This window comes from Thalassophryne amazonica, chromosome 11 (assembly GCF_902500255.1).
Source record: "Thalassophryne amazonica chromosome 11, fThaAma1.1, whole genome shotgun sequence".
Classification (NCBI taxonomy): Eukaryota; Metazoa; Chordata; class Actinopteri; order Batrachoidiformes; family Batrachoididae; genus Thalassophryne; species Thalassophryne amazonica.
Window position 1 is genome coordinate 10,044,141 of NC_047113.1, and position 27,081 is coordinate 10,071,221.

Consider the following 27,081-nt stretch of genomic DNA (forward strand, 5'->3'; position numbering starts at 1 on the left):
AGAATCTACTGAATCTATTGGTACCTTGTTTCCCATGTAACAATAAGAAATATACTCAAAACCTGGATTAATCTTTTTAGTCACATAGCACTACTATTATTCTGAACACTACTGTAGTTTTGACGTAATTCTTAAAAGCCTTTAAAGTGAAACTTGATCCAAAATCCAAATCTGGATCACCTCCAAAATTTTATGGAGTTTTCCATGGCCTAATTTGTATCTGTGGTGAGAATTTAGTGGGAATCCGTGAAGTTTTGACTTCCTGCTAATTAATCCTTCAGAGCCTATATACAATGAAATTTGATCCAGAATCTGGATCCGGATCACCTCCAAAATTTAATGGAGTTTTTCATGGCCTAATATCTATTTGTCGTGAAACATTTTGTCAAAATTTGTGCAGTAGTTTTGACGTAATCTTGCTCAAAGTCAGACAGACAAATAAATAAGTAAATGTCAATGATTTTATTACATCCTTGGCGGATGTAAATTATGTTCTGATTGTACATAAAGTATAAAAGTATTCACTTGAGTGATGCTTTTCTGGTATTTTGTGACATATGCAGCAATGATTGCTGGGAAATATGTTGGTGTTTATCTAGAGTTAAGTCTCTATTTGATCATGTGACAGGAATTGTGTCTAACTCCTGTGTTTGGGGAGGTCTCACAGACCTGGGGCGAGTCCAGTCTCCAAAGTGGTTGTGCTTTGTTAAGAATAACAAAGTGTTGTATGGACTCGAATCACAATCTGGCATCAGTATTTTCTCAAGACAGTTTGGAAAAAACAAAACACAACCAACATTACTGTCAGTGACAAGGACATTGTTGACATCACACACCATTTTCAAGATGAACTTTTAATGACGACTTGTGGTTGAAGAAGACTTAACACCAGAGCTCGATTTGGTGCTGAAAAACCAAAGGTTGTGGGAGCTACTATAGTTTCAAGAATTACACTTTCAGCCATAATCTGTTCGTCAAAGGGTAAGTGATAATAAATCCTGCTTCCGCTGCCACTGTTTTTGTGCATGTCAGCATTTTTTGTTGGGAGGGCCAGTCAGTCTGTAAATTTACCAGCTCAGCAATTCGTATGCACATTTACCATAATTCTACATAATTACTGTTTTATCAAATAAACCAGAACTTGCTAAAGATGCCAATGTACCATTCATTTGTTTTCTCAACCCGCTTTAGTCCTATTAAGGGCCACGAGGGAACTGGAGCCTACTTTGGTGGTCATTGGGCAAAAGGCGGAGTGCACCCTGCACAGGCTCAGTCTCTGCCAGGGCCAAGACAACTGACAAACTCATTTATGCCCATTCAGTGTTTTGGCATTTCCCATAATGCCCCTGGCGGCCACCTGCTCTTTCCAGAATGCTCCGCCGTGCCAGTAGAGGTCCGCTGTCTCACAGTGCACTGTAAACAATGGCAAAGCGAGGATGTGGATGGCGTTAATTTGGCAAGTTCATGGGTGATTATGATGATTATATGCTCTCCCAAGTTCATAGGAAGAGGTGTAGCACCTGTGATGGACTTCTGCTGTGCCCCGATGTTGTCTTATTGTCCATACTTCATGAGATGTTTACACTGTGAGTGCTGACACCAGAACTCTGCTGAAACCGACCTCTCGCGTGAGTCACGAACTGTCAGACGGCGCGAGATTCACAACTGCGAAACACTGAATGGACAATTTCAGAGTTTCCAAGTCAACAAATCTGATCACCCATAGGGAAAATATGGACACATGCGGATCTGATAATAAAGGATGACGTGTTGTCAGTCCATGCGAAAAACACGGAGGCCTGATATCACCGTACAGACTGAGCGAGTGAGGTTAATAATTTGTTTATTATATGGCTATTATACATTTGAACATGCAAACTTACAGTATCGCCCGAATATGAAAGCTGCTTATGGCTCGTAGTCTGACCTGTTTGCTTCACCTCCATGAAGAACTTGCTAACAGATGGTCCAGTCGTTAGCTGGTAAACTTTCAATCTGTGTGGGTTTTTTTTTATGCTGTTGAGATATTTATGGAGTACATTCATGTCCAACTTGCTTTTTCAAATTGCATTTTTAGCTTGCTCGTTTGTAAAGAAAATATCTTTGCGGACCGATTGTCATGGAAAATGGTCTGATATGGGAAAATATCAGACCAGTAATCAGCCAATCAGAGTGAACGCAGCATCGCAGCAATATAATAATATTATTTATTTGAGTTTGTACATAAAGAGGCACAAGACATGTACCTGTAACAGGCTGAATGAATTTTATTTTGCACTTATGTCCATAAATGCACAAAATCCTTCTTCACTTTTGTTTGCATCAGTTTTCCACCCTCTATCAATTACACAATTAGTGTAAGTAAAGCAAAAGTGTGTCCATCCCAATGCGCAAAGATTTGGCTTGTCCACACGATTTAGCACTCATTACCTGGGATCTTAGTAAATCAGGCCCTTGTTCTTGCTGGGGTGGACAAACTCACACACCCACCCACGTATCTACATTTTAACTGTACAAGTCCTTTACTGCTTTTTGCAGATGATGGGGTCCTGTTGGCATCATCGACCGGTGACCTCCAACACTCACTGGATCAGTTCACAGCTGAGTGTGAAGCGGCTGGGATGAGGATCAGCATCTCTAAATCTGAGGCCATGGTTCTCAGCAGGAAACCAATGGATTGATTACTCCGGGTAGGGAATACGGCCTTGCCCCAAGTGAAGGAGTTCAAGTATCTCGGAGTCTTGTTCATGAGTGAGGGGACGATGGAGCGAGAGATTGGCCGGAGAATTGGCGCAGCGGGGGGTATTGCATTCGCTCTGCCATACTGTTGTGATGAAAAGGGAGCTGACCCAAAAGGCAAAGCTCTCGATCTACTGGTCAGTCTTCGTTCCTACTCTCACCTATGGTCATGAGTGTTGGGTCATGCCCGAAAGAACTAGGTCACGGGTACAAGTGGCTGAAATGGGCTTCCTCAGGAGGGTGGCTGGTGTCTCCCTTAGAGATAGGGCGAGAAGTTCGTCATCCGTGGGGAGCTTGGAGTAGAGTCACTGCTCCTTCACGTGGAAAGGAGGCAGCTGAGGTGGTTCGGGCATCTGGTAAGGATGCCTCCTGGACGCCTCCCAAGGGAGGTGTTCCAGGCACGTCCATCTGGGAGGAGACCCCGGGGAAGACCCAGGACTAGTTGGAGAGATTATATCTCCAAACTGGCCTGGAAATGCCTTGGGATCCCCCAGTCAGAGGGGGTCAATGTGGCATGGGAAAGGGAAGTCCGGGGTCCCCTGCTGGAGCTGTTGCCCCTGTGACCCGAACCCGGAAAAGCGGTTGAAGATGAGATGAGATGAGATGAGATGAGAAGTCCTTTACTGTTAAGCCAGTATTTCACCAAGCGGCAAATGCTGACGAATGTTACAAATTTTGGGTTTCGTCACGGTGCGTAAAAGGCTCCAAAACAGTTTGCAAACTGTTTTTTTTTTTTGTTTTGTTTTGTTGCAAAGAATTTATTTTTCCGCAAACAGTTGCAAACATTTGCAGAACAGTTTTAAGCATTTGCAAACGTTGTAATAGTGTCGCTAAAGTTCTTTTTTGGTTTGCCAAGTAATGAACACTAGCGCCTGTTTAAGAACCTTCTTTTTCTTCTTCTTTACCATCTTCTCTCCAGCAACCAGACAAAACAATTCTTCCTCAAGGGCAGCAGCACATTGGGCACGTTTTGAGAAAAGAGCAGCAGTGTAATGATTTGTGTGTTTGAGTACGGCAGACATGGATCCTATGAGTACTTAACACTGCATATAATTTAAACTCACTTTTTAAAATCGTTATATTAAAAACCTGTTAGCAATCAAGTCTAAGTGCTCTGAGAGTAATCCATTTTTACACACATTGCTTAAAAGGAAACCCATCAATAGGAAACCTGTACTTGAGCTCTAAATGAACTCATACTGAATTTTTCACAGCTTAAAATTGCAGTTTCTGTTGCTGGTGATATTATATTTCTGTATGGATTATTAACCCACTGCTGGTACTTGCAGTATAAACTTGCATTAAATATTCAATGTTCAACTCTGTTGTTCATTGATGAATAATACTTTTAAAATGCTACAGCTATACAATTTAATGGTTAGCTACAACAAAATGTACAGCTATCAATCATAGCTGCTACAGTTAACAATTCCACCTTAGCTAGCTTACCACAGACTCACAATGTTGTGTCAGTATGTTGTGTTGTCATTGTGTTATGTTGCCTAATTTTGATTTTATTCTGTTGTTTGCGCTAGGGGAGGTGTGTGTGGATCGGGAGGTCTGGGCGGCTTTGCTTGAGCTGCTGCCCCCGCGACCCGATTCCAGATAAAGCGGAAGAAAATCAATCAATCAGTTTTATTTATATAGCGCCAAATCACAACATACAGTTGCCCCAAGGCGCTTTATATTGTAAGGCAAGGCCATACAATAATTACGTAAAAACCCCAACGGTCAAAACAACCCCCTGTGAGCAAGCACTTGGCGACAGTGGGAAGGAAAAACTCCCTTTTAACAGGAAGAAACCTCCAGCAGAACCAGGCTCAGGGAGGGGCAGTCTTCTGCTGGGACTGGTTGGGGCTGAGGGAGAGAACCAGGAAAAAGACATGCTGTGGAGGGGAGCAGAGATCAATCACTAATGATTAAATGCAGAGCGGTGCATACAGAGCAAAAAGAGAAACACTCAGTGCATCATGGGAACCCCCCAGCAGTCTAAGTCGATAGCAGCATAACTAAGGGATGGTTCAGGGTCACCTGATCCAGCCCTAACTATAAGCTTTAGTAAAAAGGAAAGTTTTAAGCCTAATCTTAAAAGTAGAGAGGGTGTCTGTCTCCCTGATCTGAATTGGGAGCTGGTTCCACAGGAGAGGAGCCTGAAAGCTGAAGGCTCTGCCTCCCATTCTACTCTTACAAACCCCAGGAACTACAAGTAAGCATGCAGTCTGAGAGTGAAGCGCTCTATTGGGGTGATATGGTACTATGAGGTCCCTAAGATAAGATTGGACCTGATTATTCAAAACCTTATAAGTAAGAAGAAGAATTTTAAATTCTATTCTAGAATTAACAGGAAGCCAATGAAGAGAGGCCAATATGGGTGAGATATGCTCTCTCCTTCTAGTCCCCGTCAGTACTCTAGCTGCAGCATTTTGAATTAACTGAAGGCTTTTCAGGGAACTTTTAGGACAACCTGATAATAATGAATTACAATAGTCCAGCCTAGAGGAAATAAATGCATGAATTAGTTTTTCAGCATCACTCTGAGACAAGACCTTTCTAATTTTAGAGATATTGCGTAAATGCAAAAAAGCAGTCCTACATATTTGTTTAATATGCTCTTTGAATGACATATCCTGATCAAAAATGACTCCAAGATTTCTCACAGTATTACTAGAGGTCAGGGTAATGCCATCCAGAGTAAGGATCTGGTTAGACACCATGTTTCTAAGATTTGTGGAGCCAAGTATAATAACTTCAGTTTTATCTGAGTTTAAAAGCAGGAAATTAGAGGTCATCCATGTCTTTATGTCTGTAAGACAATCCTGCAGTTTAGCTAATTGGTGTGTGTCCTCTGGCTTCATGGATAGATAAAGCTGGGTATCATCTGCGTAACAATGAAAATTTAAGCAATGCCGTCTAATAATACTGCCTAAGGGAAGCATGTATAAAGTGAATAAAATTGGTCCTAGCACAGAACCTTGTGGAACTCCATAATTAACCTTAGTCTGTGAAGAAGATTCCCCATTTACATGAACAAATTGTAATCTATTAGATAAATATGATTCAAACCACTGAAGCGCAGTGCCTTTAATACCTATGGCATGCTCTAATCTCTGTAATAAAATTTTAGGGTCAACAGTATCAAAGGCAGCACTGAGGTCTAACAGAACAAGCACAGAGATGAGTCCACTGTCTGAGGCCATAAGAAGATCATTTGTAACCTTCACTAATGCTGTTTCTGTACTATGATGAATTCTAAAACCTGACTGAAACTCTTCAAATAGACCATTCCTCTGCAGATGATCAGTTAGCTGTTTTACAACTACCCTTTCAAGAATTTTTGAGAGAAAAGGAAGGTTGGAGATTGGCCTATAATTAGCTAAGATAGCTGGGTCAAGTGATGGCTTTTTAAGTAATGGTTTAATTACTGCCTCCTTAAAAGCATGTGGTAAATAGCCAACTAATAAAGATAGATTGATCATATTTAAGATCGAAGCATTAAATAATGGTAGGGCTTCCTTGAGCAGCCTGGTAGGAATGGGGTCTAATAGACATGTTGATGGTTTGGATGAAGTAACTAATGAAAATAACTCAGACAGAACAATCTGAGAGAAAGAGTCTAACCAAATACCAGCATCACTGAAAGCAGCCAAAGATAACAATACGTCTTTGGGATGGTTATGAGTCATTTTTTCTCTAATAGTTAAAATTTTATTAGCAAAGAAAGTCATGAAGTCATTACTAGTTAAAGTTAAAGGAATACTCGGCTCAATAGAGCTCTGACTCTTTGTCAGCCTGGCTACAGTGCTGAAAAGAAACCTGGGGTTGTTCTTATTTTCTTCAATTAGTGATGAGTAGTAAGATGTCCTAGCTTTACGGAGGGCTTTTTTATAGAGCAACAGACTCTTTTTCCAGGCTAAGTGAAGATCTTCTAAATTAGTGAGACGCCATTTCCTCTCCAACTTACGGGTTATCTGCTTTAAGCTGCGAGTTTGTGAGTTATACCACAGAGTCAGGCACTTCTGATTTAAAGCTCTCTTTTTCAGAGGAGCTACAGCATCCAAAGTTGTCTTCAATGAGGATGTAAAACTATTGACGAGATACTCTATCTCACTTACAAAGTTTAGGTAGCTACTCTGCACTGTGTTGGTATATGGCATTAGAGAACATAAAGAAGGAATCATATCCTTAAACCTAGTTACAGCGCTTTCTGAAAGACTCCTAGTGTAATGAAACTTATTCCCCACTGCTGGGTAGTCCATCAGAGTAAATGTAAATGTTATTAAGAAATGATCAGACAGAAGGGAGTTTTCAGGGAATACTGTTAAGTCTTCAATTTCCATACCATAAGTCAGAACAAGATCTAAGATATGATTAAAGTGGTGGGTGGACTCATTTACATTTTGAGCAAAGCCAATTGAGTCTAATAATAGATTAAATGCAGTGTTGAGGCTGTCATTCTCAGCATCTGTGTGGATGTTAAAATCGCCCACTATAATTATCTTATCTGAGCTAAGCACTAAGTCAGACAAAAGGTCTGAAAATTCACAGAGAAACTCACAGTAACGACCAGGTGGACGATAGATAATAACAAATAAAACTGGTTTTTGGGACTTCCAATTTGGATGGACAAGACTAAGAGTCAAGCTTTCAAATGAATTAAAGCTCTGTCTGGGTTTTTGATTAATTAATAAGCTGGAATGGAAGACTGCTACTAATCCTCCGCCTCAGCCCGTGCTACGAGCATTCTGGCAGTTAGTGTGACTCGGGGGTGTTGACTCATTTAAACTAACATATTCATCCTGTTGTAACCAGGTTTCTGTAAGGCAGAATAAATCAATATGTTGATCAATTATTATATCATTTACTAACACGGACTTAGAAGAGAGAGACCTAATGTTTAATAGACCACATTTAACTGTTTTAGTCTGTGGTGCAGTTGAAGGTGCTATATTTTTTTTTCTTTTTGAATTTTTATGCTTAAATAGATTTTTGCTGGTTATTGGTGGTCTGGGAGCAGGCACCGTCTCTACGGGGATGGGGTAATGAGGGGATGGCAGGGGGAGAGAAGCTGCAGAGAGGTGTATAAGACTACAACTCTGCTTCCTGGTCCCAACCCTGGATAGTCACGGTTTGGAGGATTTAAGAAAATTGGCCAGATTTCTAGAAATGAGAGCTGCTCCATCCAAAGTGGGATGGATGCCGTCTCTCCTAACAAGACCAGGTTTTCCCCAGAAGCTTTGCCAATTATCTATGAAGCCCACCTCATTTTTTGGACACCACTCAGACAGCCAGCAATTCAAGGAGAACATGCGGCTAAACATGTCACTCCCGGTCCGATTGGGGAGGGGCCCAGAGAAAACTACTGAGTCTGACATTGTTTTTGCAAAGTTACACACCGAAAATGGATGGATGGATGGATGGATAGCTTACCACAGACTCACATTGTTGTGTCAATATGTTGTGTTGTCATTGTTTTATGTTGCCTAATTTTGATTTTATTCTGTTGTTTGCGCTACAAGCTATTCTACATGATTTTGAGAATTTTTTTAAGCAATTGGTGTGAACAAGGGCTCATATTTCAAGACTCTTGTGATATTACCAATGAAAAAAAATTGATCAAAGCTAACTTTAAAGACTGGCAAACAAAACTGATGAATAATACTTTTAAAATGCTACAGCTATACAATTTAATGTTTAGCTATACAACAAAATGTACAGCTATCAATCATAGCTGCTACAGCTAACAATTCCGCCTTAGCTAGCTTACCACAATCTCAATCCCATCGTCACATCTTCCGAAGAGGAGGCAGAGACTGGGGACCCAGAGTCGGACTCATCCATTACCCAGGCAGAAGTCACGGAGGTGGTTAGAAAGCTCCTTGGTGGCAAAGCTCCTGGGGTGGATGAAATCCGTCCTGAGTACCTTAAGTCTCTGGATGTTGTGGGACTGTCTTGGCTGACACGCCTCTGCAACATCGTGTGGCGATCGGGGACAGTGCGTCTGGATTGGCAGACCGGGGTGGTGGTCCCTCTGTTTAAGAAGGGGGACCGGAGGGTGTGTTCCAACTATAGGGGGATTACACTCCTCAGCCTCCCCGGTAAGGTCTATTCCAGAGTACTGGAGAGGAGAATTCGACTGATGGTCGAACCTCGGATTCAGGAGGAGCAGTGTGGTTTTCGTCCTGGTCGCAGCACACTGGACCAGCTCTACACGCTCCATCGGGTGCTCGAGGGTTCATGGGAGTTCGCCCAACCAGTCCACATGTGTTTTGTGGATCTGGAGAAGGCGTTCGACCGTGTCCCTCAGGGCACCCTGTGGGGAGTGCTCCAGGAGTACGGGGTCTGGGGTCCTTTGTTAAGGGCTAACAGGTCCCTGTACGACCGCAGCAGGAGCTTGGTTCACATTGCCGGTAGTAAGTCAAACCTGTTTCCAGTGCACGTTGGCCTCCGCCAGGGCTGCCCTTTGTCACCAGTTCTGTTCATTATTTTTATGGACAGAATTTCTAGGTGCAGCCAGGGTGTAGAGGGGGTCTGGTTTGGGAACCACAGAATCTCGTCTCTGCTGTTTGTGGACGATGTGGTTCTGTTGGCTTCGTCAAATCAAGACCTTCAGCGTGCACTGGGGCGGTTTGCAGCCGAGTTTGAGGTGTCCGGGATGAAAATCAGCACCTCCAAATCCAAGGCCATGGTTCTCGACTGGAAAAAGGTGCTTTGCCCTCTTCAGGTCAGTGGAGTGTCCTTGCCTCAAGTGGAGGAGTTTAAGTATCTCGGGGTCTTGTTCACGAGTGAGGGACGGATGGAGCGTGAGATCGATAGATGGATCGGTGCAGCGTCTGCAGTGATGCGGTCGCTGTATCGGACCGTCGTGGTGAAGAGAGAGCTGAGTAGGGGGGCAAAGCTCTCGATTTACCGATTGATCTACATTCTGATCCTCACCTATGGTCATGAGATTTGGCTCATGACCGAAAGAACGAGATCGTGGGTACAAGCGGCCGAGATGGGTTTCCTCTGCAGGGTGGCTGGGCGCTCCCTTAGAGATAGGGTGAGGAGCTCGGTCACTCGGGAGGAACTCGGAGTCGAGTCGCTGCTCCTCCACGTCGAAAGGAGTCAATTGAGGTGGCTCGGGCATCTTTTCCGGATGCCCCCTGGACGCCTCGCTGGAGAGGTGTTCCAGGCACGTCCCATTGGGAGGAGGCCCCGGGGAAGACCCAGGACACGCTGGAAGGATTACATCTCTCGGCTGGCTTGGGAATGCCTTGGGGTTCCCCCGGAGGAGCTGGGGGAGGTGTGTGTGGATCGGGAGGTCTGGGCGGCTTTGCTTGAGCTGCTGCCCCCGCGACCCGATTCCAGATAAAGCGGAAGAAAATGGATGGATGGATGGATGGATAGCTTACCACAGACTCACATTGTTGTGTCAATATGTTGTGTTGTAATTGTGTTATGTTGCCTCATTTTGATTTTATTCTGTTGTTTGCTCTACAAGCTATTCTACATTATTTTGAGAATTTTTTTTAAGTAATTGGTGTGAACAAGGGCTCATATTTCAAGAATCTTGTGATATTACCAATGAAAAAAATTGATCAAAGCTAACTTTAAAGACTGGCAAACAAATTGATGAATAATACTTTTAAAATGTTACAGCTACAATTTAATGTTTAGCTATACAACAAAATGTACAGCTATCAATCATAGCTGCTACAGCTAACAATTCCGCCTTAGTTAGCTTACCACAGACTCACAATGTTGTGTCAATATGTTGTGTTGTAATTGTTATGTTGCCTAATTTTGATTTTATTCTGTTGTTTGCTCTACAAGATATTCTACATTATTTTGAGAAATTGTTTTAAGTAGCTGGTGTGAATAAGGGCTCATATTTCAAGAATCTTGTGATATTACCAATGGAAAAAAAAATTGATCAAAGCTAACTTTAAAGACTGGCAAACAGATGATATAAATCTGTATATTAGCAAAAATAAACCAATCTCACAATATTTCTTCACACATTATTATAGCATTAGTGAATTTGATGATGTTATATTGTTGCCATTTTGAGTCCATCACAGATTTTTGCTGAAGCTGAAGATTTTTAGCCAAGTATGAGTATGTGTCATAAGTAGTTTTGCAATATAAGATGTTATCAATCAATCAATCAATTTTTTTATATAGCGCCAAATCACAACAAACAGTTGCCCCAAGGCGCTTTATATTGTAAGGCAAGGCCATACAATAATTATGTAAAACCCCAACGGTCAAAACGACCCCCTGTGAGCAAGCACTTGGCTACAGTGGGAAGGAAAAACTCCCTTTTAACAGGAAGAAACCTCCAGCAGAACCAGGCTCAGGGAGGGGCAGTCTTCTGCTGGGACTGGTTGGGGCTGAGGGAGAGAACCAGGAAAAAGACATGCTGTGGAGGGGAGCAGAGATCGATCACTAATGATTAAATGCAGAGTGGTGCATACAGAGCAAAAAGAGAAAGAAACAGTGCATCATGGGAACCCCCCAGCAGTCTACGTCTATAGCAGCATAACTAAGGGATGGTTCAGGGTCACCTGATCCAGCCCTAACTATAAGCTTTAGCAAAAAGGAAAGTTTTAAGCCTAATCTTAAAAGTAGAGAGGGTGTCTGTCTCCCTGATCTGAATTGGGAGCTGGTTCCACAGGAGAGGAGCCTGAAAGCTGAAGGCTCTGCCTCCCATTCTACTCTTACAAACCCTAGGAACTACAAGTAAGCCTGCAGTCTGAGAGCGAAGCGCTCTATTGGGGTGATATGGTACTACGAGGTCCCTAAGATAAGATGGGACCTGATTATTCAAAACCTTATAAGTAAGAAGAAGAATTTTAAATTCTATTCTACAATTAACAGGAAGCCAATGAAGAGAGGCCAATATGGGTGAGATATGCTCTCTCCTTCTAGTCCCCGTCAGTACTCTAGCTGCAGCATTTTGAATTAACTGAAGGCTTTTTAGGGAACTTTTAGGACAACCTGATAATAATGAATTACAATAGTCCAGCCTAGAGGAAATAAATGCATGAATTAGTTTTTCAGCATCACTCTGAGACAAGACCTTTCTGATTTTAGAGATATTGCGTAAATGCAAAAAAGCAGTCCTACATATTTGTTTAATATGCGCTTTGAATGACATATCCTGATCAAAAATGACTCCAAGATTTCTCACAGTATTACTAGAGGTCAGGGTAATGCCATCCAGAGTAAGGATCTGGTTAGACACCATGTTTCTAAGATTTGTGGGGCCAAGTACAATAACTTCAGTTTTATCTGAGTTTAAAAGCAGGAAATTAGAGGTCATCCATGTCTTTATGTCTGTAAGACAATCCTGCAGTTTAGCTAATTGGTGTGTGTCCTCTGGCTTCATGGATAGATAAAGCTGGGTATCATCTGCGTAACAATGAAAATTTAAGCAATACCGTCTATTAATACTGCCTAAGGGAAGCATGTATAAAGTGAATAAACTATCATATACCTATAAATGATATGCCAATATGATTGGATAAAACACTACAGAATAAATAGCAATACACCCTTTTTGCGGATGGGTAATATTTTTCATACCACCCGAGTAATCAGCCAATCCGGACAGCGGAGCGGCGCCACGACAAAGAGACGCGGTCAGAGGAACTGTGAAATATTGGTGAGTCACTATTAATAATTTTTTACCTGTCCAACCTCGTAGGTTGATCGTTAAAATTTAATTCGTTAGTTCTTAAAGCCATCATAATTATTTATAGGAAAACCTTCTAATTTTTTTCTACTAAGGTTTGAACTTTGAGTGTTTACACAGGAGAGAAAAGTGAGAAAATATTAATGCCTGTTTGAGAAAAGTGTATAAAGTGTGTAGTGAGGGGTTTTACAGCCTTAAAACATCTATAATAATTGTAAAAAATAACGCTGACTACTTCGCCGATTTCGCCTATCGCGGGTTATTTTTAGAACGTAACTCCCGCGATAACCGAGGGACCACTGTATATGATAAAATTGTTATCAAGTTGTTCACCAATGAATATGGCTTTTTACACCCTTCAGAATCATTTATATCATTTATTTTTTCAGCTTTATTTATTTATCATTTATCATTTATAGGTATATGATAAAATCGTTATCAAGTTCGGCCTCAGGGTGTATGGTTTTCTTCAGGTTGTATAAAGCCATATTCATTGGTGAACAACTTGATAACTGATAATATTAATTTGTGGTCCAGTGCCGGACACCATGTCTTTGTCCAAATCTGTTTTCTGTACAAAGACTTGGACAAAGTGTTGGGGATCATATAGACGAAGGGCACATGACACTTCAGTATCTCAACACCGTACTGCTCTCATTTTGTAATGCAATTATGGAAATGACGGTAACAAACACACACACACACACACACATATATATATATATATATATATATATATATATATATATATATATATATATATATTTCCCTGTGGTTACTATTTATTGTGCAGTTGTTTCTTAAATGTTTGTGTGTTTCTTCACCATGTACTGTAATCTTTTCTCTGTAATTTTCAAAAGAATTTGACTGGGAGATGTCTGAGCATTTCTGAGGCTCATTAAAAACATTTCTGATAGTCCAGAAAAAAACTGAGTGAAAACATTGTTTGGGAGGTTACTATGCCCTCGAAGTTATGTTGTAACTCGCCTTATCTGCTGCCTGCACGGTCACTGCCTGACATCAAAATCCCTTTTTTCTGGACTAACAAACACAACCTTTTGCTCCATCTTTTAGTCTCTGTCTTCTGTCCACTCAAGGAGACCATCGCACTGTTGATTTTGTAGTGTTTTAAAGCAATCTATTCTGTACTCGTTCAATGTGCATGCAAAAAAAAAAACAAAAAAAAAAAACGTGTGAAATCAGCATGCAGATCCATCTTGAATCTGCTGTGGTGACCTTCAGTGATAAAAGGGAGAAGTTGAAGGAATTTTCTTTTTAAGGCATTTTGTTTTTCAGCCTTTTGAAATGGGGAATTGATCTGAAGCATACGTTACCTCTGCCAACCTCCGCACCTGTTTGTCTGTCTGTTTGTTTGTGAACAGCCTGGAACCCACAATTTTTCATATATTGTTATGAAACTTTTACAGAGGATTTATATATTGATAGGGAAGAACTGATTAAATTTTCAAGGTCATAGGTCAAAGCTCAAAGTCAGGGAAAATATTGGAATAATTCCTATCCTTTAACACTGAATGAATTTTCAAAAATTCATAACTGTCAAAAAAGATCAAATTTCTTTCATATGTGAGAGAGTTATGTAGGATGGTATCCTTTATCAAACTGACAAAGTATGATCTGGATCTCATCTGGATTACAGATTTTGTGGCCATTTAAATTTAACTTTGAAAACCCCATTTAATAAATATTTTACATTATATCTTAATTAAACAAGCCCCAGTCACTCTCATATTTGAAGGTGAGGTACAGACTGGCACTCACTATCGCCTGACAAAGTTTGAGCCCAATCTGATTCAGATTGTGGATTTTGTGTACATTTGAATTTAATATTGAAAAGCCCATTTAATGCAATATGTAATGCAATATGTATATGTCGCAGACATGAACGCGCAAAGCTCTTCAGCATCTCACCATGTCATTTAGGTCCTTTAGACTTTTTTTTTTTTTTTTTTTTTTAGTAAATGCTTCAGGGGAGCATTAGCATGGCTAAAACCTTTCAGTTTGGGGGGGCTCTGTCTCCCCAGACCTCCCGCCTTTTAAAGCATTTTACTTTTTTGCCTTTCAGCTTGTGGGGGAGTTCCACCCCACAGACCCCCCCTAAATTACAGCCTTTTTAACCCCCTGCCACTTTAAGCATTTTTTAAATGTAGATGTAAATTAATATTCAAACTTTTCAGCTAGCTGACAGTAGGGCTGTACAATATGGTCAAATTATCGTATCTCAATATTGTCATATCAATATCAATGATCTTCAAACTCAAACTGAAAGCAAATCTCTAAAACTTGATAAATACCTGTAAATAATAATCCGTTTTATTGCCAGGTTTCTTCAGACAAGTCAGGGGATGGAAACATGAACATTTCCAAGTCACTGACTATGTCTTGGATTTTATTTACATCAATTATGAAGAAATACAAAAGTTTCTTTCACCAAAACATCAAATTTTGGCTTGCATCTCAGATGTACTTTCTGGCAAATTGTAGCTGAACTATCAGGTCTTCTTTTCAAGAAAATCCTCCTCTTCATCAGGAAGCTGGATTTTATATTTGTAATTAATTTATATCAAGTTGTAGAGATTTGCTTTCAGTTTGAGTTTAAGGAAGATAACTTTAGACTGATTTATCTAAAGTTGTGTCACTGGTGTGTCACTCAGACAGAAAAATTAAGAGGTTATTTAAAAATAAGTCCTTCAGAGAACAAAATTAATTAAGAGGTTACACGGGTTTTATACAGACCAGAGAAGTATATTACCTGTATTTCTATCAGCCTGAGCATCAGCTTATATCTCATGAATCACCAGCTGCCTTGCTCATTTAAAAATCACTAGAAAAACATGTTTATACAAGGCAACCTGAACTAAAAGAGAAATGCTGCTTTTAACAACCTGGATCTCATTTCTGGCATAAAATACGGTTGTTTACTCACAATATAACTTTGGTGTTATTTGGAGTCCGTGGTTCAAACAACGTGTTCAGTTCAAATCTGGAGCAAACATTTTTCTTCTTCTACTAAGGTGGATTAGAACTTTTTTGTGGTACACAGCACCAACTACTGTACTGGAGGGGCCTTGCAGTCAATATGTGTCACTGATTTCAAAAGGCAGCTCTTTTTGTTTTTTCTTTTTTGCATGTTGCATGTCATGTCTGTCATCTGTGTCCAATTAGATTTCAGGGGACTCCAATGCAACCCTGGCCTCTGCTCTAGCTCCACCCATGCCAGGAAGTGTTCAACATTTAGCATTTCCTGTTTCACTGTGGACTCAAAATTTGGCACTTCCTGTTTCAGTATGAACTTGCCATTGTATACCGGGCACATTCCATGAGCTCTCGTCTGTCAACCCAGGAAGTGTTGATGTAGGAAGTGTTCACATTTGACATTTCCTGTTTCACTGTGGACTCAAAATTTGGCACTTCCTGCTTGGGACTCAGTGTACCATGATAGAGCTTCGCACCGCTGCACGTCGCCTCACTCGTACTATATTTTACATTATATCTCAATGAAATGTGCTCCAATAACTCTCATATATTCACAAGATTTCTCAATTCTGGATATGCCAGGACACCTCAAGGTAAACTTGATCATTCAGTCACATCTAGATCATCCCTGGGGGCTTTGGAACTTGTGTTAATATTACTTTTAGTTGGTGATATTGAAATAAATCCTGGACTGGTTCTGAGCACAGACCGGGTTGGACTACAGCTAGCAGGCCCAACCCCTGAGCTAACCAGGCTACAATTACAGCTACCCTGGTTTCTATCTCAGCTGCCTGGGTTACAGCTTCAGCTAATTAGGCCTCCACCATCTGGGCTACAGTTAGCCAGGCCTCCACCACCTGGGCTACAGCTAACCGACCCACCACCATCTGGGCTACAAATAACCGGGCTAAACGGATTACAGCTAACCGGGCCTCTACTACCTGGGCTACAGCTAACCAGGCCTCTACCACCTGGGATACAGCTAACCGGGCCTTCACCACCCGGGATACAGCTAACCGGGCCTTCACCACCCGGGCTACAGCTAACCGGGCCTCCACCACCTGGGCTACAGCAAACCGGGCATCTACCATCTGGGATACAGCTAACTGGGCCTCTACCACCTGGGCTACAGCTAACCGGTCCTCCACCACCTGGGTTACAGCTAATCGGGCCTCTACCACCTGGGCTACAGCAAACCGGGCCTCTACTACCTGAGCTACAGCAAACCGGGCCTCTACCACCTGGGCTACAGCTAATCGGGCCTCCACCATCTGAGCTACAGCTATTCAGTCCTCCACCACCTGGGCTACAGCAAACCGGGCCTCTACCATCTGGGCTACAGCTAACTGGGCCTCTACCATCTGGGATACAGCTAACCGGTCCTCCACCACCTGGGTTACAGCTAATCGGGCCTCTACCACCTGGGCTACAGCAAACCAGGCCTCTACTACCTGAGCTACAGCAAACCGGGCCTCTACCACCTGGGCTACAGCTAACCGGGCCTCTACTACCTGAGCTACAGCAAACCGGGCCTCTACCACCTGGACTACAGCTAACCGGGCCTCTACTACCTGAGCTACAGCAAACCGGGCCTCTACCACCTGGACTACAGCTAACCGGGCCTCTACTACCTGAGCTACAGCTAATTAGGCCTCCACCATCTGGGCTACAGTTAGCCAGGCCTCCAACACCTGGGCTACAGCTAACCGACCCACCACCATCTGGGCTACAACTAACCGGGCTAAACGGATTACAGCTAACCGGGCCTCTACTACCTGGGCTACAGCTAACCAGGCCTCTACCACCTGGGATACAGCTAACCGGGCCTTCACCACCCGGGCTACAGCTAACTGGGCCTTCACCACCTGGGCTACAGCAAACCGGGCATCTACCATCTGGGATACAGCTAACCGGGCCTCTACCACCTGGGATACAGCTAACCGGTCCTCCACCACCTGGGCTACAGCTAATCGGGCCTCTACCATCTGGGCTACAGCTAATTGGGCCTCTACCATCTGGGATACAGCTAACCGGTCCTCCACGAGCTGGGTTACAGCTAATCGGGCCTCTACCACCTGGGCTACAGCAAACCAGGCCTCTACTACCTGAGCTACAGCAAACCGGGCCTCTACCACCTGGGCTACAGCTAATCGGGCCTCCACCATCTGAGCTACAGCTATTCAGTCCTCCACCACCTGGGCTACAGCAAACCGGGCCTCTACCATCTGGGCTACAGCTAACTGGGCCTCTACCATCTGGGATACAGCTAACCGGTCCTCCACCACCTGGGTTACAGCTAACCGGGCCTCTACTACCTGAGCTACAGCTAACCGGGCCTTTACCATCTGGGATACAGCTAACCGGGCCTTCACCACCTGGGCTACAGCTAACCGGGCCTTTACCATCTGGGATACAGCTAACCGGGCCTTCACCACCTGGGCTACAGCTAACCGGGCCTTCACCTTCCGGGCTACAGCTAACCAGGCCTCCACCACCACAAAAAAAGGAGAGAAATCCTCTTTTCAAAAAACATTGGACATCTAAGATTTTCCATACACTTAATCAGGCAAAAACAGTCTTGGATCCGCGAGCTAAACCAAAAGGCTTGTTAGGTGGACACTTGAATATATGGAGTATGAGTATATGGAGAATATATGGAGCTCTGCAACTCCAACACTGACTTTCTGGGACTTTCTGAAACCTGGTTATCACACAACTCTCCAGATTCAGTGGTAACTATGCCAGAGTATAATGTTTATAGGAATGACAGGGCACATGGGAGGGGTGGAGGTGTTGTTCTCTATGTTAAAAGCACACTAAAATGTAGACGGATAAACTTGCCAGAAGAAATCCAGCTCGAATATGTTGGTGTAAAAATTTCACTCTCACCTGCAATGTCTTTCATTGTAATTTGCTTGTATCGTAAACCATCTGCTAAATTGGATTTTTATAACAACTTAAAACTTCTTCTTAATCATTGTGATTTAAATAAAGCAATTATAATTATTGGAGATTTTAATGTAAACTGGAATGATAAGAAAGCTGAAAGAACCTGAAACAAGTTGTTGAACATTTTAATTTTAAACAGTTAATAGAACAACCTACTCGAATAACTTCACACTCCAAAACTTTGATAGAGTTGCTTTTTGTAAATAAACCTGGAAGAATTATCAAAACATTTAATTACGTGACTGGGTTGTCTGACCATAATGCCATCTTCTTCTCAAGAAAACTTACAAAAAAAAAAACGTTTTGATGATTCATATAGGCCAAATGCAAACGTCTTACCTAAAACAATAATTCCCAAAAAATTACTACCAAATCTTGTGGCAGCTCTGCAAAGTTGTGATTGGAACGAAATCACTCAAAGTAAAGATGTTGAAAATAGCAGCTGCCTATTTCACAAAAAAATTAAGGAAGTAATGTTACATTTTACCAAAAGGGGAAGCCACAACAAAAGAAAGAGAAATTTATTACCATGGATAAATGATGAATGTAAGAAATGGATGAGAGACAGAGATGAGCAACTAAAAAAATATATCAAATCCTGTCTCATCACAGACAGGAATAAATTTACCTCACTAAGAAATAAGGTTACTTAAATTATGCTAAAGGTTAAAGCAACTTTTTTCATGAATATCATTTCTGAAGCAAATGGAAATTCCAAAAAGATCTGGCAAAAAATAAATAAATTAACGGGGAAGGATAAAAAAGCAAAACAAGAAATTGAGCTAAAAATGAACAATATTGCTGTGACTGGTCCAGATCTATTGACAAATGAATTTAATAATTATTTCCTCAATTCTGTGAGGGAAATAAGTGAATTATTTCCATCTCCTGATCTCAAACCAAGGTCCATTGATCTCACACAGCCTGTTTTTAATTTATGTGAAATAACAGGGCTGGAAGTGTCCAAAATTATTGGTTCACTAAAAAATTCGAAAGCTAAAGACATTCATGGACGAGACACTCATCTCCTAAAATTATGCAAAGAGTCCCTTATTGCACCAATAACACACATGGTTAATTTATCACTTAAACAGAGAGTTGTCCCATCGTCCTGGAAACTGGCCACAGTCACCCCAATCTTTAAATCTAGTGACAGTTCCAATATATCCAATTATCAACCAATCTGTATACTTCCAGCCATTTCCAAGGTTGTCGAGAGATGGGTAGCAAATATTATAAATGAACATTTAAATTATAGTCCCTTTAATCTACATGCTATGCAATTTGGGTTCAGAGCAAACCACTCCACTGAATCAGCAAACAGCTTCTTTATAGAAAAGGTAAAAAGTAAATTGGATATATATCCTTGTGTTGGTGCAGTGTTCCTTGACCTTAAAAAGGCTTTCGACACTGTTAACCATGAAATTCTTCTAACAAAATTAACAGACTTCAATTTTTCGCCAGGGGCAATTCAGTGGCTTAAATCATATTTATCCTCAAGAAAACAATGTACAAATTGACAGTGTAAAATCATTGGTCCTGGATGTCTCTGTTGGTGTGCCGCAAGGATCAATACTTGGTCCTCTGTTATTCTCCCTGTACATAAATCATCTTCCCAAAATATGTAATAACTTGAATTTCCAAATGTATGCAGATGATACTGTAAAGGAGCGTTAAAGAGGCAGCTTCTATTCTGACCTCAGCCATGGAGCAAGTAAATGACTGGCTTTTTAAATCATGTTTGCTTCTCAATTCCAAAAACAAACAAACAAACAAACAAAAAAAACAGTCTGTTTGATGTTCTCAAAGCAATCAAAAGAAATAAAAAGTTCCAGAGTATTCTTGAGAGGAGAAGAATTACAACTTGTCACAGAATTCAAGTACCTTGGCGTGATACTTGATTCCGCTTTGTCCTTCAAAAATCATATTAAAAAACTTGCCAATACTGTCAAATTTAACCTTAAAAATTTTAAACAAATCAGGTCTTTTCTAACACTTGGTGCTGCCAGAATGTTTCTCCATTCAATGATTTTATCTCATATTGAATATTGCATCACAAGTTGGTCTCTCAACACAGTTACCAATTTGAAATTAACTGAATCACTGTACAAAAAATCTCTTAAAGTTTTTGACTGAAAACCTAATTCTTTTCATGTATGTAATATTTTAAACAAGTACAATCTTTTCAATTTTGAAAATTTTATAAATTTTAAGTATGTATGCTTCATTTATAGAGCGCTACATGGACTAGCCCCACCTCCAGTGTCTACCTTGTTTAAACCTAAGATTTCAAGTGGCCTGAGAACCATGGCCTCCTCCAGAGGAGACTGTGAGGTCCCCACAGGAGAACAACTTTTGGACAGAACACTGTCTCTTTGAGGGCCACTAACATCTGGAACAGTCTTCCTCTGCACATACGGGAGAGCCCTACATTGATCAGGTTTAGAGCTCAGCTCAAACTATGGCTGAAAACAAAACAGTCACGTGACCACTAGACTTTTAACATTCCCTTGTGTTGCTTATTTTGTATATTATATTTTCATTCTTATGTATTTGCCTGCCTAGGGACTACGGATGAAAACTAGCTTTGTAGCTATAATCCGGCATATTTACATTTGTTTTTATACTGATGTTCAATAATGTGCATTGTCCCTATTCAAATAAATAAATAAATAAAATAAATATTTGAAAGTGAGGTGCAGACTGGCACACACTACCACCTGGCAGAGTTTGATCCAGATCTGATCTGGATTATGGATTTTGTGGACATTTGAATTTGATATAGAAAAGCCCTTTTGGTGTACATTTTGCAATATATCTCAGTGAAAAGTGCCTCAATCACTGTCATTTTTCTGTTATGGATTCACCAACACCACCAAAATTGGACAGAGGTTCCAATTTTATGCCTGTTTGTCTGTCTTCCAGTTATCAGTTGGAAACCAAGTGCCAAAAAGCAATGAAAATTGTGGATAGCGAAGATAACCAATGCTCTGTGAAAACAATCTGTAAAACATTTCAAAATGTCAAAAAGCTCAACCCCCCCCCCCCCCCCAACAACACCATAACAAACTTTGATTCAAGTGCATAAACTAAATACATACTAGTCCAGACATTTGATCAAATCTAATTTAGCTTATAAAAAGCCACATCTAACAGGATTATGGCCTTGTATTTTTTCTCCAAGGTAAAATATTTGTAGAACCGGAAACTAGTGTTGGGGAGGTTTGCACTCTGCAAGTGAGGTGCTCTACTTCCATTTAGTTTCAGACATTTTCAAGCATTAAATCATTCTCTGAATCAATGGTTTAATTTAGCTAGTAATTTCGTCAGTAAATAATTATGTAACCAATTGTTCTGTTTAGTGTTTCATCCAATTTGAAGCAATAAAACATTTTCTTAAGCAATTATTTCACTTAGTTTCAAACATTTTCAAACAATAAATCATCCTCTGAAGCAACTGTTTAGCTAGTAATTCAGTCGGTAAATCATTGTCAACCATTTGTTTCATTTAGTGTTTCAACCATTTTGAAGCAAGGCTGCTTTTTAATAAGCAATTATTTAATTTTCAAACAATAAATTATTCTCTGAAGCAAATGTTTCACATAGTGTTTCAAGTATTTTGAAACACTGAATCATTTTTTGAAGCCTATGCTTCATCTTGTTTTATGGAAAAAATTTAACCATTTTCATAGTAATTGTTTCACTTACAGTTTAAAGTGTTTCAGGAGGAGACTCAATATCTGAATGGAATAATTATAGTTGCTTGTTCAATCATTCTGAAACAGTCAATCTTTGTCTAAACCAGTTGGTTAATAGTGAGCTGTTTTATGAAGCAATCGGTTCATTTCATTTAAAGTTTATTTCTGTCATCAGTATGTGTATTTTGGGACACAACATTCACCCCAAACTACCTAAAGACAGAGAAAGAGTGCTGATGTTGAATTTCCTGGTCAAAGTAACACTGCACAGAGTTTTTCCATGTCACTGAAAAAAAAGAAAAAACAAACAAAAAAAGTGAAGCATCTGGGCAGATGAGTGAATTGATCACCTGCTGGTCAAAGAGTGACTTCAGGTGAAGACAAGTGAAAGTGACACAGTGTGATTACTCTGAATGTGACAGAGATAAACTCATACGTGTTGAACTTTTTACAGTTTTTTTCCCCCTCCACGTCGGAGAGGCAGAGTTCTGTTTTTTTGGGGTTTTTTTTCTGGCATCTTGTATTTTTTTGGTAATGTACTATGACACTGGCAAGCTTCTCTTCTTGGGTTATTTCTGGCTTCAGTGATTGTGAGAACGACCGTGCACTCCTCAGTTAGCACCCCGCATTACGAAGCCTGCTTCAGCGACACGTTCCACAGACTCGAGCCTTCAGCATGCGTTGTGTTTGTGTCGTGTTCATCCGTCAGCTTTCCCACACCTCTTAGGAACCGTCACGTCCTGACAGACGCTCGATGGAGCATCAGCACACAATGCACACACACACACACACACACACACACACACACACACACACACACACACACACACACACACACACACACACACACACACACACCCATGATCAAAGGAGCTGTGATGTAATCGTCGCACGCGCCCCTTCATTAAGTTTCACCAGAGGCTTTAATGAAAAAAACCACTGGAGGGAATCTCCGCTCTCTTCCTTTTTTCCCTTCTCTCTCGTTCTCCTGTCATCTTCACATTCACTCCTTGCAGAATCTGCTTGTGCTCCTTTTTATTCACCCCCATCCCCCACCCGCTCTACTTCCGGTAAAACCGAATAAATATTTCCCATGGCTTATCTGACCGCTGGCAGAAAGAATATGACACTAATTAGTGCTCAGCCTGCACGGCTGGGGGGTCAGAAGGCCCCGGCGGGGACAGTTAAAGGCTTGAAGTCTGACACCTCAAACACACCGCTGTCTGGCTCATTATGGTCAGGTAGGACATGTGCTGGCGTGCAGTCACACTGACTCTGCAGCACACCATTTGATTTCCATCTATATTTAAAAAAGAGACAGAATAAGAAACTGGGAAGCAGTCCAGCCTCCCTCCCTCCATCTACTTCTCTCTTTTTATTTATTTATTTTTTGCAGGCTGAGTGGTGTCTGTGTACAGTCCGGCCCTACTGCAGTGATGACGGTGTGACGTGCAACTGCCCTGTTGTGCAATCACCCTGAGACTCTCGGGGGGCCTATAAGACCTCGAACCACATCTGGATTCTCAGTGATTCTGCTCTGTGTTTGTGGCATGAAACGCTCCTCAGCCGTTCTCCTGCAGGGGTGGAGGAGCAGCTATCAGGACATGGGCTTTGACCAAAAGCAGCACTGAAAGCAGCTCATTGGACTGGACGCCAGATTATCGTAGGTACGAGCATGTCAAATGAAAAAAACTAATCGTGTCCGACTCTTTGTTTTAGTAATTGTTGATTCTGTGAAGCTAAATTCCAGTTGTTACTGTTCATGACAGTAACAGTGTTTTTCTTTTTTGCCATCTGACATGTGAATGTTGTTTCAGTTAATACTGTTGATGTTTCGGAGGATTACCACGTCTAATAGAAAACTTTTCCTTCATCCATAAGAGACAACTTGGTTTTGATTTCTGTTTTTCTTTCTTTCCCAGCTCAAAGGAGGAATTTCAGTTTGTGTGAGGCAACAGTGAATCCACTTTCATAATGCCGACCCCGAACGATCTCGTCAGCTTTTCCTCAACATACTTCCCTACAGAGGTTCCTGGCTATCTCAATACCTCCCTCTTGGCTCCCAACTGTACAGACTGGCCTACGTTACCCATGACCACCCTCATTCCCTCTGTTTTCAGCATCATCAGCGCGTTTGGCACTGTGGCCAACGCCCTGGCTGTGTGCGTGCTGTCCCACGGCGGTGCTTCCAGGAGAACTGTGGCCAACACTTTCATGCTCAACTTGTGTGTGTCAGACCTTCTCTTCCTGTTGTCCCTCCCACTGTGGGCGGCCTACTATGCCCAGAGCTACAACTGGACCTTCGGTCGGCTGGCCTGCAAAATCTGCGGTGCCCTCCTCAGCCTTAATCTCTACGCATCGATTTTCTTCATTACATGTATGAGCATGGATCGCTACCTGGCCATCGTGCATCCGCTGCGCTCGCAAAGTGCTCGATACCCAAGACGCGCCTGGTTTGCGTGCATCCTGGTGTGGGTTCTGGCATGTGTGAGCACAGCGCCCACACTGGCGGTGAGGGATACGCACCATGTGAAGGAGCTGAATGTGAAGGCCTGTGTGCTCCTCTACCCTCATCACCAGTGGTTTCTGGCTCTGGCCTGGATGAAGATTATTCTGGCCTTCCTACTGCCGCTAATTGTTATCAGTTCATGCTACTGCGCGATTGGGAGACATTTACTGGGAGGAATGAGGGGTATACGACAGCCCTCAAACTCGCTCTCTCAGGAGCGCTGCAATAAATCACAGAGGACTCCCACCCCTTATTTGAACCCCACCTCCAGTGGGGGCCAACCCCTAGATGGCAGGGGGCTGGAGAGGGTGCTGTGGACCGTAGCAGCTGTGGTGCTGGCCTTCTTCATCTGCTGGTTCCCTTTCCACTGCGTGACCCTGTTGCGTGTGCTAAGGGGTGAAGGCTGGGTGGGCGGCTGCTGGGTGGACTGGACCATCAACACCCTCACCCCTCTCACCCTCTGTTTGGGCTTCTCCAACTCAGCCATAAACCCTGTCCTCTACTGTTTCTTAGGGAGGCACTTCCGTGGCCATCTCGGCGGCCTTTGTAAGCATCTATGTGCGTGTCTGGAGTCCCGCAGGGAGGAAAACAGTCAGAAGAGGGGCTCCTTCAGCACCAGGCTGAGTTCCTTCTCCCGCAAACTCAGCGACTTGAAAGACCTGGCGATCGTGGAGCCCTCGGGTCTTACCTAATAGGAGGTGATCTCTTCTCCTGGATGGTGTCAACATCAAATAACTGAGCACGAGATGCAGAAAATAACCAGAGAACTTCTTTTCCTGCTACATGGTGGGCAAAATATTACTTATATGCTCATGTAACTGACTTTTTGTGTGTGTGTGTGTGTGTGTGTATATATATTCTGTCAAGTCAAAACATTTCTGCAATGTCTATTTGCCTGAAGACATACCATTTCTTTATTTCATTAAAGATACCCTGAAAAATTGGAGGTTGTTCACCTAATTTGAACTAATTTTCATTTCCTCATCATTTTTACCTTCCTTTTCTTAATTTTCTAATTAAGCAGCCATACACAGCTCTGGGCTCTAGTAACATTGGGATGTTGACTACGAAAGTAAAGCAGCACCACATAGGCGGCTCTAGCATAGGGCATGATGGGGTTCACCCCCCTGCTCCACCACCACCACCACCACCACATTTTTTTTATATCACCAGCAGAATATCTTCCTCTCAGCCTCAGTTTCTCCCATTCCATGACTCATCAGGTCTTGCAGTGCCCCCAGTTTGCACATACAATTTTTGTACTGCACTGGGATCATCTAAGCAACTTCACACCACTCATATAAATCCACGTCTTCCTTTTTTTCATTATCCCACTTACTTTGGTAAGTTAACATCATTAAAAAGGATAATTTCCATGTCAAATGATTCCAATCAGGAACCAGAACCTGGTGATATTTGAGTAACAGAATGATGACGACAGTCCAACATTCAAACGGAGAGAGGAAGAGTAGCACCACCTAAAGGATCAGGGCCTCTGTCCTGATCTGATCCTGTTTGCTGTGTCGTTCTTTCAAATTGTTATTATGAAAACTATGGAGCTAAATCAAGGCCAAAAGTTTTGTAATCTGAAAATAAAAAAAGATTGAAAAAATAAATTTTGAAACTGAAAATTAAAGTTTTGTAATCTGAAAATAAAAAAATTGAAAAAATACATTTTGAAACTGAAAATTCAACGTTTGTTCTTGAATTTTATAATCATTTAAAAAGTATTATCAAAATAAAAATAAATGTAAGATATATATTTTTCAGTTTAAATACATTTTTGATTCAGCTCTGTAATTTTTTTGATCAAATAATTTATTTTCATTCATATTTCTTTTTTTCACCTTCAGATCTTTTTTTTTACTTTCAGATCTGATTATTAGATTTGATTATCTATCAAAGTACCCACGTTTCCTGAAAGCAACATCATGTGAGGACTGATTGCTCTCCTGTCACTCACAATTCCATGCCCCGCTCAATTGAAGCCATGCCCTCCCATGCCACAATGGGGCTTGAAGTTTGAAACTTAAAAAATAAGATCTGAAAGTGACAAAAAGATCTGAAGGTGAAAAAATAAATATGAATGAAAATAAATTATTTGATCAAAAAGAAAAAAATAGAATTACAGAGCTGAATCAAAAATTTATTTAAACTGAAAAATACCTCGTATATATCTTACACTTATTTTTATTTTTTTAATAATACTTTTAAATTATTATAAAATTCAAGAACAAACATTGAATTTTCAGTTTCAAAATTTATTTTTTCAATCTTTTTTATTTTCAGATTACAAAACTTTTGGCCTTGATTTAGCTCCACAGAAAACATTCCACAAATTTATGTTTGAGTCCCGTTACAAGCATAATTATTATTAGTTTCTATTTTTCATTCTAACAGTTGTGTATTATACGTCTGAGGTAACAACATATACACACACCAGAGGCACTTCTGTTGCCTCACTATCAATTAATCACCCCCCCCCCCGTGCCCCTCAGATGTAGCTGTGGAGCCGC

General features: G+C 41.4%; 1 protein-coding gene and 1 long non-coding RNA gene across 3 annotated transcripts; both read left to right on the forward strand.

The window, feature by feature from the left end:
- The first annotated feature begins 505 nt into the window (after nucleotides 1-505).
- Nucleotides 506-19,327, forward strand: LOC117520407. The gene is made up of 3 exons (XR_004563638.1): nucleotides 506-517; nucleotides 602-605; nucleotides 18,874-19,327. It is a non-coding gene; the product is annotated as an uncharacterized LOC117520407 (long non-coding RNA).
- A 3,791-nt stretch (nucleotides 19,328-23,118) lies between these two features.
- LOC117520113 (type-2 angiotensin II receptor-like) lies at nucleotides 23,119-25,396 on the forward strand. Of its 2 annotated transcripts, none has more exons than XM_034181413.1 (2): nucleotides 23,119-23,719; nucleotides 23,979-25,396. In XM_034181413.1, exon 2 carries the CDS (start codon nucleotides 24,031-24,033, stop codon nucleotides 25,255-25,257), a length of 1,227 nt encoding a protein of 408 aa, XP_034037304.1. In that variant the 5' UTR covers nucleotides 23,119-23,719; nucleotides 23,979-24,030; the 3' UTR covers nucleotides 25,258-25,396. The 2 variants fall into 2 exon arrangements, with proteins under 2 accessions (XP_034037304.1, XP_034037303.1); XM_034181412.1 differs by having other exon boundaries at nucleotides 23,120-23,723.
- The last annotated feature ends 1,685 nt before the right edge of the window (nucleotides 25,397-27,081 follow it).